Source organism: Zonotrichia leucophrys, chromosome 1 (assembly GCF_028769735.1).
Source record: "Zonotrichia leucophrys gambelii isolate GWCS_2022_RI chromosome 1, RI_Zleu_2.0, whole genome shotgun sequence".
NCBI lineage: Eukaryota > Metazoa > Chordata > Aves > Passeriformes > Passerellidae > Zonotrichia > Zonotrichia leucophrys.
The window spans coordinates 26,306,295-26,320,251 of NC_088169.1; the positions used below are offsets into that span (position 1 = coordinate 26,306,295).

The window sequence follows — 13,957 nt, forward strand, 5'->3', positions numbered from 1 at the left end:
TGAGCTTCTCCATGTCCTAGTGGATGCTTCTAAAACACTAAACTACATCATACAGTACCCTGGTACAGTCAAGCTGTTAGAATTTACAGAGGGAGATGAAACTTTCAGGGGTTGTTTTTTAACTTTTTCTTCTTCAGAGGTCACATTGGTTAAGATATTACTTCCCTTCAGTTACCAGAACAATATCCCTTGTAGTTTAAAAGAAAAAAAAACATATTTTCCAGCTCTTTTAAAGCATTTATGATATTAGTAGCACCATATGGATAGGCCTTCACCCAGAAGAGTGTTGCATATTGTATGACACCCAAAGTTGGGTGATAGTTTTATTCTTGGTTTCTGCACTCTACTTTTACTGCAGTTTGTCCAAAATTTCTTTAGGCCTTGGCAACCATGAAAAGGAAGGGGCCAAGCGTGCAGGTTCAGTTGGCAATGGCCCTGGGACAGGATACAGTGAGCAGGAGCTGGGCTTGTTCCAGCCTGGAAACATGGCTGGAGACACAGACACACAGCTGTATCTGTATTTTCAGACACTGTAACTCTAAGAAAAAAACCACTGAAATTACCAGTCAGAAGTGTGTATTAAAAAAATAAAGAACATCCTTGCATAGTAAATGCAAAGTTGCTAAGAGTTATCCTTTAGCATTGACTGCAGTATTTAAGTGTTGAAAAATAAAGAGGTGAAAATCTCTCATATTTCTCCTCAGAAATGAACCTTAATGGTGCTGCTGCCACCCACTACAAGGAAAGTCACTTGTGCAGTCACAGTAGCAGGAGCCTGTCACTATGTGCATTTATGTAGAATTCAATATTGGTCTTTGGGCACAAATGAAATATCAGATCATTACTCTTACACTTGTTAGGAACTGTTGACAGAGGTTGTCACAAGAAAACCCATGTAAACTGAAATAAACATATCAGCTGCCAGGTTACAGGATAAGAGACAGGCATCCACCCACAAAGAAGCATGGGACAATGGCAGGTCCCCAGTGGTCCACTCAGCCTGGCAGTCAGAGTAACTCCTGCAGCAGAGAAGACTTTTGCCAGAAAAACAGGTTGCTGTAAAATCACATCAAAATGATCACTGCCAGCATGGCCAGTACTGTGAGTTTCCTGGGTACTGCTGGATTCATTTTAGGAGCAAAGAGAGTTTAACCTTCCTCTGGAACTTGTCCTCTAGTTCCAACATTGGTGCTGCCTCTCTGGCCTCTGACTTGTCTAGTGATGTGATCATGCAACAAATCTCTCAACACAAACATGGCCAAAAGAGCACTCGTGCAGCTAATATTTATTTGGATGTGTTTTTACCAAAACTTAATCTTTGCTGTTCTTCCAGACTTTACAACAGTATGTTCCCACCACATTGGCAAAAACTGAGTTACTTCTGCCTATCAATGATCCATCACCTTATGATGCCAAGTTCAGCACCCTCCAGCTTTCCCTTGCCTCACAGAGGCCATCCTTGCTCACAGCTGAAATGCTGCCTGCACACTACACCCACTGACAGGGTGAAAAGCTTTCCATGTTTTAACAAAAGCAAGGATTCTGAGGCCTGCACAACAGGAATCCTGGTGTCCAGAGAGCAAACTAGCTAGTCCAGGGCTGCAAGTCAGCACATGGCCCCATCAGAGCTCACTGCCATGAGGAGTCACAGCAGCCTTACCTGCATGGCTGGTGGGTGCCTCTGACTCCCAAGGGTTCCAGCAGAGTAAGGGCAAAAGGCAAAAAAGGCCCCAGACCTGGTTGATCTGAGGGCAATTGTTAATTAACTGCACACAACTCTCAGTAAATATAAGACTAGTACCAAAATCCTGCAATGGGAAGGGTTCTATAAATCAGTATAATTTTAACTGGAAGCTTCTCCTTTCTTAACCTGTGAAAAAAAAAATATAAACTTTCAATTACAAAAAGCAACACACTTGTGTGAAAGATAATTGTGTTTTTATTTTTCTAAGCTCGCACTTGTGGAACATAATAAATGACCTGATATAATGACAACTTTGCAAAAGAAGAATCCCCCTCTCCCCAACATCTGGACAGCAATATATAAATATTTACAATGAAAAAAATAGGAAAGTGAAGAAAATGACATCAACATTAGCCAAGTCAGTTTGTTTCTACATATCTGATTTTGAACATTAAGTACTCAAGATTGACCAACACCTTCCTTCAGTACTGAGGCATTAACTTCATTTTTAGCTCTTATGTGCAACAGATACACTCCTGACTCTGATTTATAGTTCGCTCCTGTACAGTAATGATAGAATTTCCCAAGTAAATTTTTATTCCAGGTTTTTAACTTTGAAAACAACAAAAAAATTAAATATAACTTTATGTCTCCTGATACAAAGTTTCTCACACAGTCAAACACATCACAACACTAAAAATCAGCATAATGAAATGCTGTATAGCTTCTTAACAAGGACAACAGGTCTGGGTCCTGATCTGTTGGCTTTAACAAAAGCTCTCTTCAAATAGAACAAGTACATATAGAAAAAATAACCTTCTTATTTTCTTATTAAAAAAGGAAATGGTGCTTTCTATAAACAAAAGAACATGTGATTTTTTTTTGACACAGATATAAGTTACAGTGGAAAAAGCTCAGAAAGCTTCAAATAAAATTGGCGTTTATTTAAAAGGATGGTTTAACCAGTTGATTGGATGAGATTCAATCAGCCCACACAGTCTGGTAATTCTAGAAACATCAGTGTAAAAAACCCTGCTTTTTTTGCTTTCTGCTATGCAGTGTCACACGAGCACTGGCTGAGAATGTGTTGCCTGCAGCAGTGGAGACACGGATCCCCCAGTGTGGCTGCGCTGTGTCACCGCTGTGGCCGTGGTGGCGCTGGCAGCGGTGTCACATGTGCGAGCTGCGCCTGCCCCGCGTGCCCAGCGACACGCGCAGCCGCGGCTCCCGCGCCTTGTAGTGCTCGTTGAAGTCCAGCCTGAAGCTCAGGAACCGAAGGCTCTCGTCTGAACTGGTTGTCAGCAGGACCAAGAACTGCTGGACAATTCCCTGAAAAGACAAACCCAAGAGACAGTTAAAGAAGCACCCCTGGTGTCTTTTAAACAGGAATATCAGGTGGTGCACAGATCTGGTAGACAGAATCTGGGAAAGGGCAAGCACAAGGGTTCATATCCAACAGTTATGGTGGGTTCACTCTTTCTGCAAAAACCCAGAGCTCCATTTTTAAGTCTCCAGTGCAAACAGCTTGGTCTTTTAAAGTGTGTTCCCCACTCCCTGTGCCCTGCTGGCACACTCCATCTGTCTGAAGGCTCCCAGGCTGCAGAGCAGCTGCCTCTGTGTGCCTCAGGAAAGCATTCAGGATCCAACCTGTGCCAAGAGGAGACCTCACCTTGAGTCTGTGTTGCAGGCACAATGCCATCCAGGCCAGCATTAGGGCACTGCTGGCTACAAACATACCTATTTGATATGGCTTGTACAGCAGCACGGGGCACACAGAACAGCAAATGTGTGCCCAAGAGGGCAGTCAGTGCTGCAGACCCAATTAGACTGAGCATTTGGAGCAATATGAGGGGGAATTTGCACTTGGCAGGTGGGAGGTACACTGCTGCATCCCATCTTCCCATTCAGCTCTAGCCACACCACTGCAGGAGCCCCACAGGACACAGGAAAGGAGAGGACTCTGGGAGGAGGGGAAGACTCATTTGAAGAGCTCATTCCTAATCTCCAGTAAATAGTAACATGAACATGCCCATAACTAGAGCACTCCATTACTTCCAAAGGTGACCAAAGTTGGAAATCCTGTTTGGAAAATCCATAATAGGGCTCAGAATGAATACAGTTCAAGGAGGCAAAACCTACATTGCCAAATTGTAGCAATCTTGTAGAGCATATAAACCACAATTTATTTACAACCTACATTTAGAGGCCTACACTCATTTTTCTGGGGAATGGTAGCTTTAATATGAGATATAGCAAATAAAGATAAAGCCACAAAAAATTACTTACAGAAGATAGCCTGCACATGGTACCCCAAACATCTTATCCACTTCCCCCTCCCCCAGTGAGTTTAAAATTAAGTGTCAGGCTCTTAATAAGAAACTTTCTGCAGTCTTCAATAGCAATGACTTGCAGAGACTGTGAGGAAACAAATGGAATGCAGAAGGAATTCTGTCTTTTTCCCCCTCAGACTACACCAAAAGATAGCTATTACTTTCCCTGCTGGAGGAAGACAACTTACATGAAAAGACTCTTCTCCTTTGTCAGGGGAATATAAATATATAATATATATATTATATATTTATATATAATATATATAATATATATATTATATATTTATATATAATATAAAACCTTTGACTACTAAGCAACAGTGAACACAGGCTTATAAGTAGAGAAGGAAAAAACAAAGACCTAGCTCCACAAACTGCACACACATGAATATAGAAGTTACATCCACTCAGTATTTGAAATTCATTTCTACACAAAGCTCAGCATATTTTAGAAAAATATAATTTAAGAGGCACCTGGTAAAAGTGAGTGAGTATTCGCAGCTGTGAGCACATTTTAGGTATTGAGTCTTGAAATTCTTTCATCCTCTTGTTCTCTTCTTCCTCTTCTGATGCAGTTACACCCCACTTGCCCTACACAGAAACCAAACAAGTTTAGAGGTGAAGCATCACATGATTCACGTTGCTAACTAGGCCACCTTCTGCCCAGCTACATCAGGTTTATAAAAAACAACCACTGCCATAGAAAGACAAGCACAGAGCCTCCAAAATGGAAGCTATCAGACCCCCCCCTTGGCAGTTGTACAGCACATAAAAGAAATCAGATTTTTATTAGCAAGGCAAGTCTCACACCAACACTGCATGTCAGTTTGCAGCAAAGGAGGCAGACATGGAGCTACAGCATCTTTTGCAAAAGGGTTCCATTTACTTCATCTAAAAGAGCCCTAAATTTGTCATCCTCCAAAGTCCACTTAAGAAATCAACTCAGATTTTGGGCAAGACAGAAATCAAAACCACCACTCAGCCGTTTCACTTGAAGTCAGCAGCAACTTCTGACGACTTTTACATCTGTCCCAACTACATTTCTCATTTTTACTGTACCTCTACATGATATCTAAAATCCTCCATACATCAAAAGCCTCAATTCATTTTCACATTCTAGAAATATCCTTCTTGTACCTCAAGCTCACGCTGTTTTTTCCTCTCTTCAAATTGCAACCTCAGCTGCAGCTCCTCCAGAGCAGCTCTGTACATGGCATCTTGGGCATTCTGGAGCTCAATGATCTGGTCAAAAACTGCTCGAAGCTGATTGAGAAGTACCTGTGAAACAGGTAACAAAGTAATTAAACAGCTGTACAGCACAAGAGTTTTAACTTACTACCTTTCTCCAGAAAAGAAGCAAAGAAAAAAAAAGTAAAGAAAAAATCTTTTTTACACAGCTGGAGAGACTGCTCTGCAAAGCCCTAAGTCAGTTGTTCCATGATCTCACAGCTTCTCAGGATGAAAAAGAACTGGCCCACACTACAGCAAGCTTTAGTATCAACATGTGTCACTATGTCTGGGCAGTAGGTAGTGAACCTACCATTATTAAATCTTATATCAGAGGAATAAAAATGACTTTTCCCTTTGCTCCTACAATGTTAAAGAAGGTTGTTCCTGACATATATGCCAAGATCATAAAGTTACAATTATATGCAAAGGAGAAGACTCACCCTGGAGTCACTATCCAGCAAGCAACGAGCTATGATTGTGTCCAGAAAAACTTCATGAGCTGCAATGATGTGATCCAAGTCCTGTGCTTGTTGGACCTTGTTCCAGAGCTCATCCCATGAACATTCAAGCACCTGGAGCAATGACACAGGATTGGGCTGTTTTGATTTGCTAGATGGCAAGCTCTTTGAAATTTAAGACACGTAACACATACAGAATATTGCAAATGCTTCATTTTCTAAGTAACTAATTGTGTGGGTAGAGCATACCTCAAATGTAATGTAATACTGCATTTGGTGAATGAAATGGACCATTTCTGATGCCAGAACGTGACACTGATGCAGCACGCCAGACAGCTCTGTAAAAATCCAAAGAGACAGCATGTTAAAGACTGCAAGGACAAGCACAGCCAACAAATCAGCTCGGTAAATTCTCTTCACCATATTGAATACTTCATAACACAGCCACTCATCTTAGACGGTAGCAGCAGCGACCTTCTGAGGCCAGGTGTCCTCTCCCACCCACCAGAAATTCTTAATTATAAAACAATAAATTTGTAAGTATTACTATGCCATAATAAAGGGTAACTCTCAATAGTTATTTTTTACTGAAAGACGTGTAGATAGATTAAAAAAATTTCAAGAGTGAGCCAGTAGAGATGCTCACAAATATGGCTACATTCTCTAGCAGAGAAAGAGGACCAAAAAGTCCTGGTCTGTGAAACATACACCAGAGCCACTACATTTCAGAGCTTTCCTATTTCTTTTCACACATCTTTCTCTTCTTAGCCTCTTCTGTTCTTAGCTAAACAAAAGCAGAGGGAATAAGTGAAGGTAAAACTAGGAAATTCAGAACTGTGCATACATGAGACTTAATAGTTAACAGACAGCATAAGAAAGAGGGAGACATGGGGTACAAATAAGAAGGCATCAAGGAAGATGAATACAAAGGGATGGAAGAGGTACAGTCTCACAACCAGGCCAGCATAAAGATACTTACATTAGTGCAGCTTTGCAGGAATCAAGGATTAAGTAAAACAACAGATATGAAACTTCTATTTACAATTATGTTATTTTACTTTGATCATCCTTACTATCATCTACCATTAAACAGCCAGTCAAGAGGAGCACCAAAATGCAAAATTAATCTGAACATAATTCATCAGACACTCTTTTCCCTCTTAACACACAGTTTAAAATAAGATGCAGTCTAAACTAAGACGCAGTCATCTGCATCTATTTTAGAAGCATGTCATCCATCTGGACACCTCTCACCTGGCATACTTTTCAGAAGCTTTGCATTGCACATGTGCCCTTTCCATATATCAGTAAGAATATACTCCATTCTCTTTGCTCTCCAAAGGAAATTAAATACTCTTAGATAGTGGCTCATGCACTCACGTGTAAATACCTACAAAACAAAGAAAATACCAGTACAAATTAATAGACATACCACATGTCCTGCAGTACCAAGAACCTCTTCACAGTTCATCTTATCTCATATATGCAGTTTATTGGTAAATATTTAAAAAAAAAAAGTTTGCAGGATATCCCAGAGCTTTTGGAAAGATCCCTTCTTGAGGGCTGAACAGGGCACTGCTGGAAGTGTAAGAAGGGGTAAACAAAACTAAGCCTAAGCCTATTTTGAAACTGCATAAGAAAATTCCTTCTGCTGGTCAAACTCACAGTTTGTCCTGCTTAAAAGAAACGTTCTTTATAGAGGCTAAATACATTCAGATAAACAATGCAACTCCCTAACAAATTCCATTTAGACAGCATAAGTAAGTTCTCCACAAATACATTCCTCAGTTCCTTTCAAATTTTCCAAAATTAGTATCTACAGACGAGTAATTATCAAAGAATAGGGGCACTCAATTTATCAAATCCTTGCTAAAAACTGTGCTGGAACAAAATAATTACTGATTTTCAGTAATGATTGTTGTAAATGTAGCTTTTTCAGCACTCACACTAACTGGTAAGAACTGAGATTTTTGCTTAACTGTTGATACAGTGGGTACATCCTAGATGCAAAAAAAAAAAATCTGATTTCACACTCCAGAATAAAAAAGGTTACTCAAGTAAAAAAAAAAAAACATAGTAATTTAATTCAGCAGCCCAAACACATTCAGAGCAGCAGTGTATGACATTACCGTTGCTATTGGCCCATCAACATGATAGTCCAAGCTGAAGACATCCCATCCAGTGTCCCCAGGAGATACCTGTATTAAAAAGATATGGGACTGTCAGTGTACAGTCAGAGCATGCTAAAGCTGAAGATGAGCATCACTTGCTCACTCTTTCATTCTGAAGGGCCTATGAGCAAACAAGCATCCACATCAACAAGAGATCCAGGAGTTTCTTGTTGAAAGTAGCAGATTAGGCAAAAATGGATCAAACCATTTGATACAAGGGTGAGGCTGATTTCACACAAATACTGATGTTTGCAATGTCAGTGTTTCTCCACTGAACCTAGTACATGAAAATACCAGTAAGGACAAATTCTTTGGCGTCTGAAACAGATTTATTTCCATTGCTACAGCTCACTGAAGTCTAAACTCAGGGACTGAAGCTCTCAAATTAACTCAAGTTTCTTACTACAGGCCTCTTCCATGAAATGTGCTTTCACTGCTTCTCTTTTGCTTAACTAGAGGCAAGAAGGAGGCACACACACCAGCCTGCCCCAGTTCTTGTAAGAGCAACAGCATTAAGAGCTGTCTGGAGAACTTCAAATCAGCACCAGCAGCATCAATTTCTGTTAGGCCCCAAATACTCAACCTTGTATTGTCAATGGCTGTAAACCCCCATCTTGAAATACAAATAGACAATAGACAGGGAAGGCAAAAAGAAGATGACTTATTAAATGACCTTTACATTACTCAAAGTAAACTTCAGTGGAAAGGAAGGGGGAAATGCATTCACACATGGAAATTTTGTTTCATACAGATGTCTGCATGTACACACACAAACAAAGACATCTTTCAGACCAGAGTCACCATGACAACAGACCTCCAGAAGTCGCACATCCAATCGCTTGAGAATCTCAGGATTATCGAACTGGGCATTCGTGGCCCTCACGGCCGTTTCCAGGATTCCAGTCAGATTATGCTGATACAAGGTTGTAGCTGGACGTGCAAGCTCTGGCCTGTGGTTATGGAACAGTCATAGCACATTACTGAAACACTCTGCAGCAGCAATTCATTACTAACTGCAGTACACAGCAAAACCCCTTTCTAACTGACATTCAAAACTATTACTCTTTCAGAATTAATCATGAAGAAAATCAGTGAGCAAAATATTTGCACAGAGTATGAGCAGAATATGTCCATTCATATGCAGCTACACTCCTGAATATGAGCATGAGGAGCAACTTAGTCCTCATTTAATGCCAGTAATTTGAAGTTACCAGGATTGCTAGTTCAGCTAGTCTGTAATTTGAGTTGCATTCAGATCGTAAATGAGGCAGATTACATCATTAGCACATCAAACCAATAATTTCACTTCAGTTTTGAGAAACTTACTGATAGCCATCTCACAGGCTCAGAAGTGCTGGCAGGAAGACAGAAACCCACCCCATCTACGTAACTTCAACTTTCCAAAGAGTTGCAACATGCAACTCTTGTAATACTCTGTCCCTCAAAAAGCAGAAGACTCACTTCTTCTGTCTCAAATATAATACTGACTCCACAAATCAACCTCAGTCAGCCTCACATTAAAGAGCATGGTCATATACTGTTGATTTTGATTTACAAACAAGTTAATGAAAGCCTTATTACAAAGCCTGCCTTCTGGATCAAAGCAAAGCTTTGCAAGCCAATGCTTTTGATGGAAGAAGTTTCATCAGTAGCACCAGCATGTGAAAATGAACTTGCAAATAATCTTAAAGAATTGGATTCAGTAGCTGTGGGAGCACCTGAGTGCTTGAAATAGAAGCTGGTGAGGAATCAAATAGATTTTTCAATTTTCTCCGAAGGTTTTGACACTATGTTTTAGACCAAATATCTCCAAAATACAGAGGCCTAATAATTTCAGCCAAGCTCATCAGCAGCATAAGAAGCAGAATGTTTCTGCTGAAATTTGCTGACAGGAGCACGAGAAGTGCCAACATCCACGAAGCTGTCACAGGGCCAACATAAAGATATCTGTATTAGTACAACTTTTCAAGACTTTGTCAAATGGTACAGTATGTTCCACTTATCAAAAAGGAAGAACAAGTTTTAATCCTCAGGGTCAAAGAAACAAAACCCAAAATAGAATTTTTAAAGTTATTACTCAAAGATTTAATTGAACAAGGTACTTAGAGGGTCCTCTTCAAAAAGCAAAAGTTTCTGTGCTGATCATGCACAGAATTATCAGAAATTGAACATAATTACCCTTCCTATTGTCTTACTTGAGCAAGTCCATTAAATGCCTGATAAAGTCTCCTTGACCAAGTAACAAGTAGCGCCTCATGGCCTGCATGTGTTCCAGCAAATTGTACTTCTTATTGAGAACATCCAGCAGGTATTTGCTGGTTTCAAAATAAGCTGCATCAATTTTCTCTTGAAATGCATTTTCCAGATCTGTGAACAAATCAGCAGCTAAAAGAAAATAAAAATTAAATTAGTAGTTTGCAAAAACTGAGGCAAATAAGCTTTGGAGTTGAAACACACAAACAGAAAAACTGCCATGTCTTCTGACCCACTGTGTTATACATTTGCCATAGCCAAAGCAAAAGCAAGTCTAAAGCAGCCTACACTTCAACAATATTACTTTTAATCTGTGCCCAGATTGTACTTGCCAGTGGAAGCTCATGTTATGTATATAAAAATTTGGGGATTTTCAAGCTTGCTGAAATTCTGCAGTTTACAAACCAAATCATTTATTGAGTTCTAAATGCCCAGAATTAGGAAAAACCTTTGATGGGTGGAATCTAAATCAGAAGGCACCTCTAAGGGTGTGGGGAAAAATAAATCAAAGAAACAGACTGTTAAAACACTCAACAGAAGAGAGCTTCCATAGATAAGAGAATGAGAGAAAAGAGAATATGCTGGAGTTACCTGGGGGACAGCCAGCAACCTGACATTTTCTCTCCATCTTTCATGCATGGCAGTTTGGGGACAGAAAGCAGGAAGCAGCAGAAAGTAGTGGGAAGCTTATTTCACTGTTTTCTACAACTACAAGCTCATCAAGAAAGAGACTCCAGTAAAACTGTTATGAGTTAGCAACTGTGGCCTCTTCAGGCAACATGGTGCAATACTCCAAACACTGGATTGCCAGCTATCATAAGATTCAGACCTTCAGCATTAAAGGATATACTCCTACTTTAACTACTCAATTAATAAAGTGCTTATGAATAGAAGAAATAACCAGTGGCTCTAATGAAGAATTCACTCTAAGAAGGGAGGTCGAAAAGTCTGGTTCACTGACATTCCTGAAAGTTTCCAAACTATCATTCAGTAACCAGTGAAACTCTCCATAAGACACAAAAGTTCAAGGAAATGACACTTTTATAACACATTGCTGTGTTTAAAATCCTTTCACTAAAGAAATACTACTCAGTCAAGCAGCACACATCAACCTTAGGGATGGGAGAATTAATACAGCCTGCAGTAAGTGCAAGCGTCTTTGCTCAAGGTGCTGCAAGCCTTGCAGGCAAAACAAGAGAAGGAAAAAGCCAAGCCAGAAAGAGTCACCAGCTGATCCCTTCAGCCCCTGGACATAGGGGCTGGGCCTAGCACTGGCTCAAGGCACAAGCAAAGCCAGCAGGCAACTCCCTGGCTTGTCTATAGGCAGCCCAACATGTGAGGCATGCTGGTCCTGTCTCCACTCACACAGGGGTGTGTGTGTGTCTAAGCAGCAGCTCTGGGATACACAGACCAGTCTCAATTGCTTACTATCTCAAGCAGAAAAAGCAGTCTTTCCCCTCTCCTTAGTACTGATCCTCTTGCCTTGAAGGAAGTGACCTGGCCACAGCCCTTCAGCTCAGACTGGAAAGTCAAGTTTACATCTGTAGCTGTAATGCACCCCTCTGCATACACACACAGCCCCCAGCACAGGCAAAACACAGCATTCCTGTCTGACATGCAAAACTGCTACAAAGGTTGTTTACATCAACAAACACAAGGCTTAGGCACAAGTTTTGAAAACTGTGCAAAACCAACTCAGAACAGTGAAGAGCCAGCAGTGGATAAAGAAAGGGTCAGACTAAAATCACTGACAGGCAGGTCCATGAGCTGCTACTGAAAACAGTGTCAATCCTGACACTGGTCCAGAAGTCCCCAAACTACAGACAGCTACATGTTGGAGCTGAGGCCACTTTATTGGCCTTTTTTACTGTTCCTCTTTCCCAAATGCTACAATTCTCTGCCAGGCAGGATGACCAACTCCTACACAGTTATATCAGACTTCTTGTTTTAATACATGTTCTGACAGTTTTACCATAATTATTTCAGCATCAAAAGGAAACTGGGGAAAGATGATAGTTAAGGTTCCAAAGCAAATGAAAGAAATAAATAATACAGCCAAATCCATGAAATGTTCAGATTTAAAATGAGAAAAAGCATCCAGAACTCAGGCTGGCATCCTAGCTTTCCATTATCTTAATAACAAGCAATTATCTAAAGGGACTTTCAGGATACTGTTAGGTGGCACAAACAAGCAAAAAAGGAAGTATTTCCAACATCCCTGACTTAGAATGATCTTTCAGGATTAATGGGTAAAATGCCCTTAACACAAATGCAGTTTCATGCAGAATTAAAGCAGTGCAATACCATGAGGTATTAGGCTGCCAGCTGTAGGCTCAGCACACCTTCAGCACACTGCAGATAGAGTAATATATTTCTAAAACTACACTTCTGTCTCAAACAGTTATTCTCAGCACATAGGATAATGTAGGTGTGCTTTGAAGCTCTTATCTCCCACATAATAGGAAACCTGTATTTGTGCAGATCTTCCATTCAATCAAGGAGAGAGAGAAACAAGTGCAAATTTAAAGAAATATTGGAAAAGCATGGCCATAAATGCTGTATAAAGTGGTGAAAGTAGTGCAGCCAAAGAATGGTTTTTTCCTTTTTTCCAGGAGTAGCTGGCAAGATGATTGTTCAAATGCATTTACAGCCCTTATTCACTTAACCCTGACCCCTTTCTGCACTTTAGGCTTATCTTTGACTAAGCAAGCACTGAACATGGTACAAGAATCACATTATTAGAAGACATATTCTTCCAGATATGAATGGGATTTTATCACTAGAACATTTTTCATGGAGGCACTCATGCCAGAAGTCCATACTTTGAAGAGTTAATCCTAAAACTAATCCAAGGTTATTTGGAGGTGAAAAAAACACCAACAAATCTAAACCTAACAACCCTATATATATATGACTTTAAAGCTTGTGTAGGTAATATTTTGTTATAAAATGTTAAGAAGTATGTTCTTTGAAAACAACAAATTGACAGAAAAATATTTAAATTAGCATCAGAATACTTATCTCAGTGAGCTATATCTCAACAGTTAGACTATCTTTGGTATATTAAAAAAGTTATCAAAAGAAGTTACAGTAGCAAAATATCCCCTCCCCCAGAAGGCAGCAATCTGCTCTTTCTTGGAGATGTAGCACCATCCAACACATTCTTTGCTCAGTATTTAGACCAAGTCTCCTTTGTTTACATGTTTACTATTTGCTACCTTTCATCATAATAATGTTGATTTCATTGCAACAAATATGCCACCAAAAAATAACCACAAATGGTATAGAAGTTCTCATTCATTAAAACCGGGACCTATTCTAAATAAAACAAAATTATCTGAAGGAATTTAACAGTTAAGTTTTGGTTCCATGTTCATCAGCTAGATGAATGGCAATCCCATTTTTAAGTAATTTTCAAAAAGAATTTTACTAACATTCCACATGCTTTTTGACATATTGATATAGTGCATTTACAGAAAGGCTAGAAAGGCTTCTGTTCTGTTTTTACTGCTTATTCCATTATTTACAACTAACTGAGTATTTTTATTTTTCAACCATAGAATTAACATAGTATTATGGAACTCTATGATGGAATATATTTGATGAGAAGTCAAACATACTAAATTCTTATTGCAGCACTCAAGAATATCCCTGCTCCCACCCCAGCTGAGGCAGCTGAAGGCAAACTGTTTTTTGAATTGTTTCATTCACAAATTTAGTACATCAACAATCATCCAGCAAATCTACCAAATTAAGAAATTTATACACACGCATCAACATACATCTTTTGTAAAAACAAGTACACATTAATTTATCTATACTCTAGGACAG

The 13,957-nt window shown here is 39.7% G+C and overlaps 1 protein-coding gene across 2 annotated transcripts in view; it reads right to left on the reverse strand.

Moving 5' to 3' along the window:
* Positions 1 to 1,921: 1,921 nt before the first annotated feature.
* TUBGCP3 (tubulin gamma complex component 3) overlaps positions 1,922 to 13,957 on the reverse strand; it is a 48,655-nt gene continuing 36,619 nt past the window's right edge. For both annotated transcript variants that reach the window (XM_064709269.1, XM_064709278.1), the window contains 9 exons: positions 10,069 to 10,258; positions 8,688 to 8,823; positions 7,832 to 7,900; positions 6,957 to 7,092; positions 5,952 to 6,040; positions 5,685 to 5,816; positions 5,152 to 5,292; positions 4,489 to 4,605; positions 1,922 to 3,013 (listed from right to left, as the gene is read on the reverse strand). In XM_064709269.1, coding sequence (XP_064565339.1) covers positions 2,855 to 3,013; positions 4,489 to 4,605; positions 5,152 to 5,292; positions 5,685 to 5,816; positions 5,952 to 6,040; positions 6,957 to 7,092; positions 7,832 to 7,900; positions 8,688 to 8,823; positions 10,069 to 10,258 — 1,169 coding nt within the window. In that variant the 3' untranslated portion in view covers positions 1,922 to 2,854. The remainder of the gene's footprint in view (positions 3,014 to 4,488; positions 4,606 to 5,151; positions 5,293 to 5,684; positions 5,817 to 5,951; positions 6,041 to 6,956; positions 7,093 to 7,831; positions 7,901 to 8,687; positions 8,824 to 10,068; positions 10,259 to 13,957) is intronic.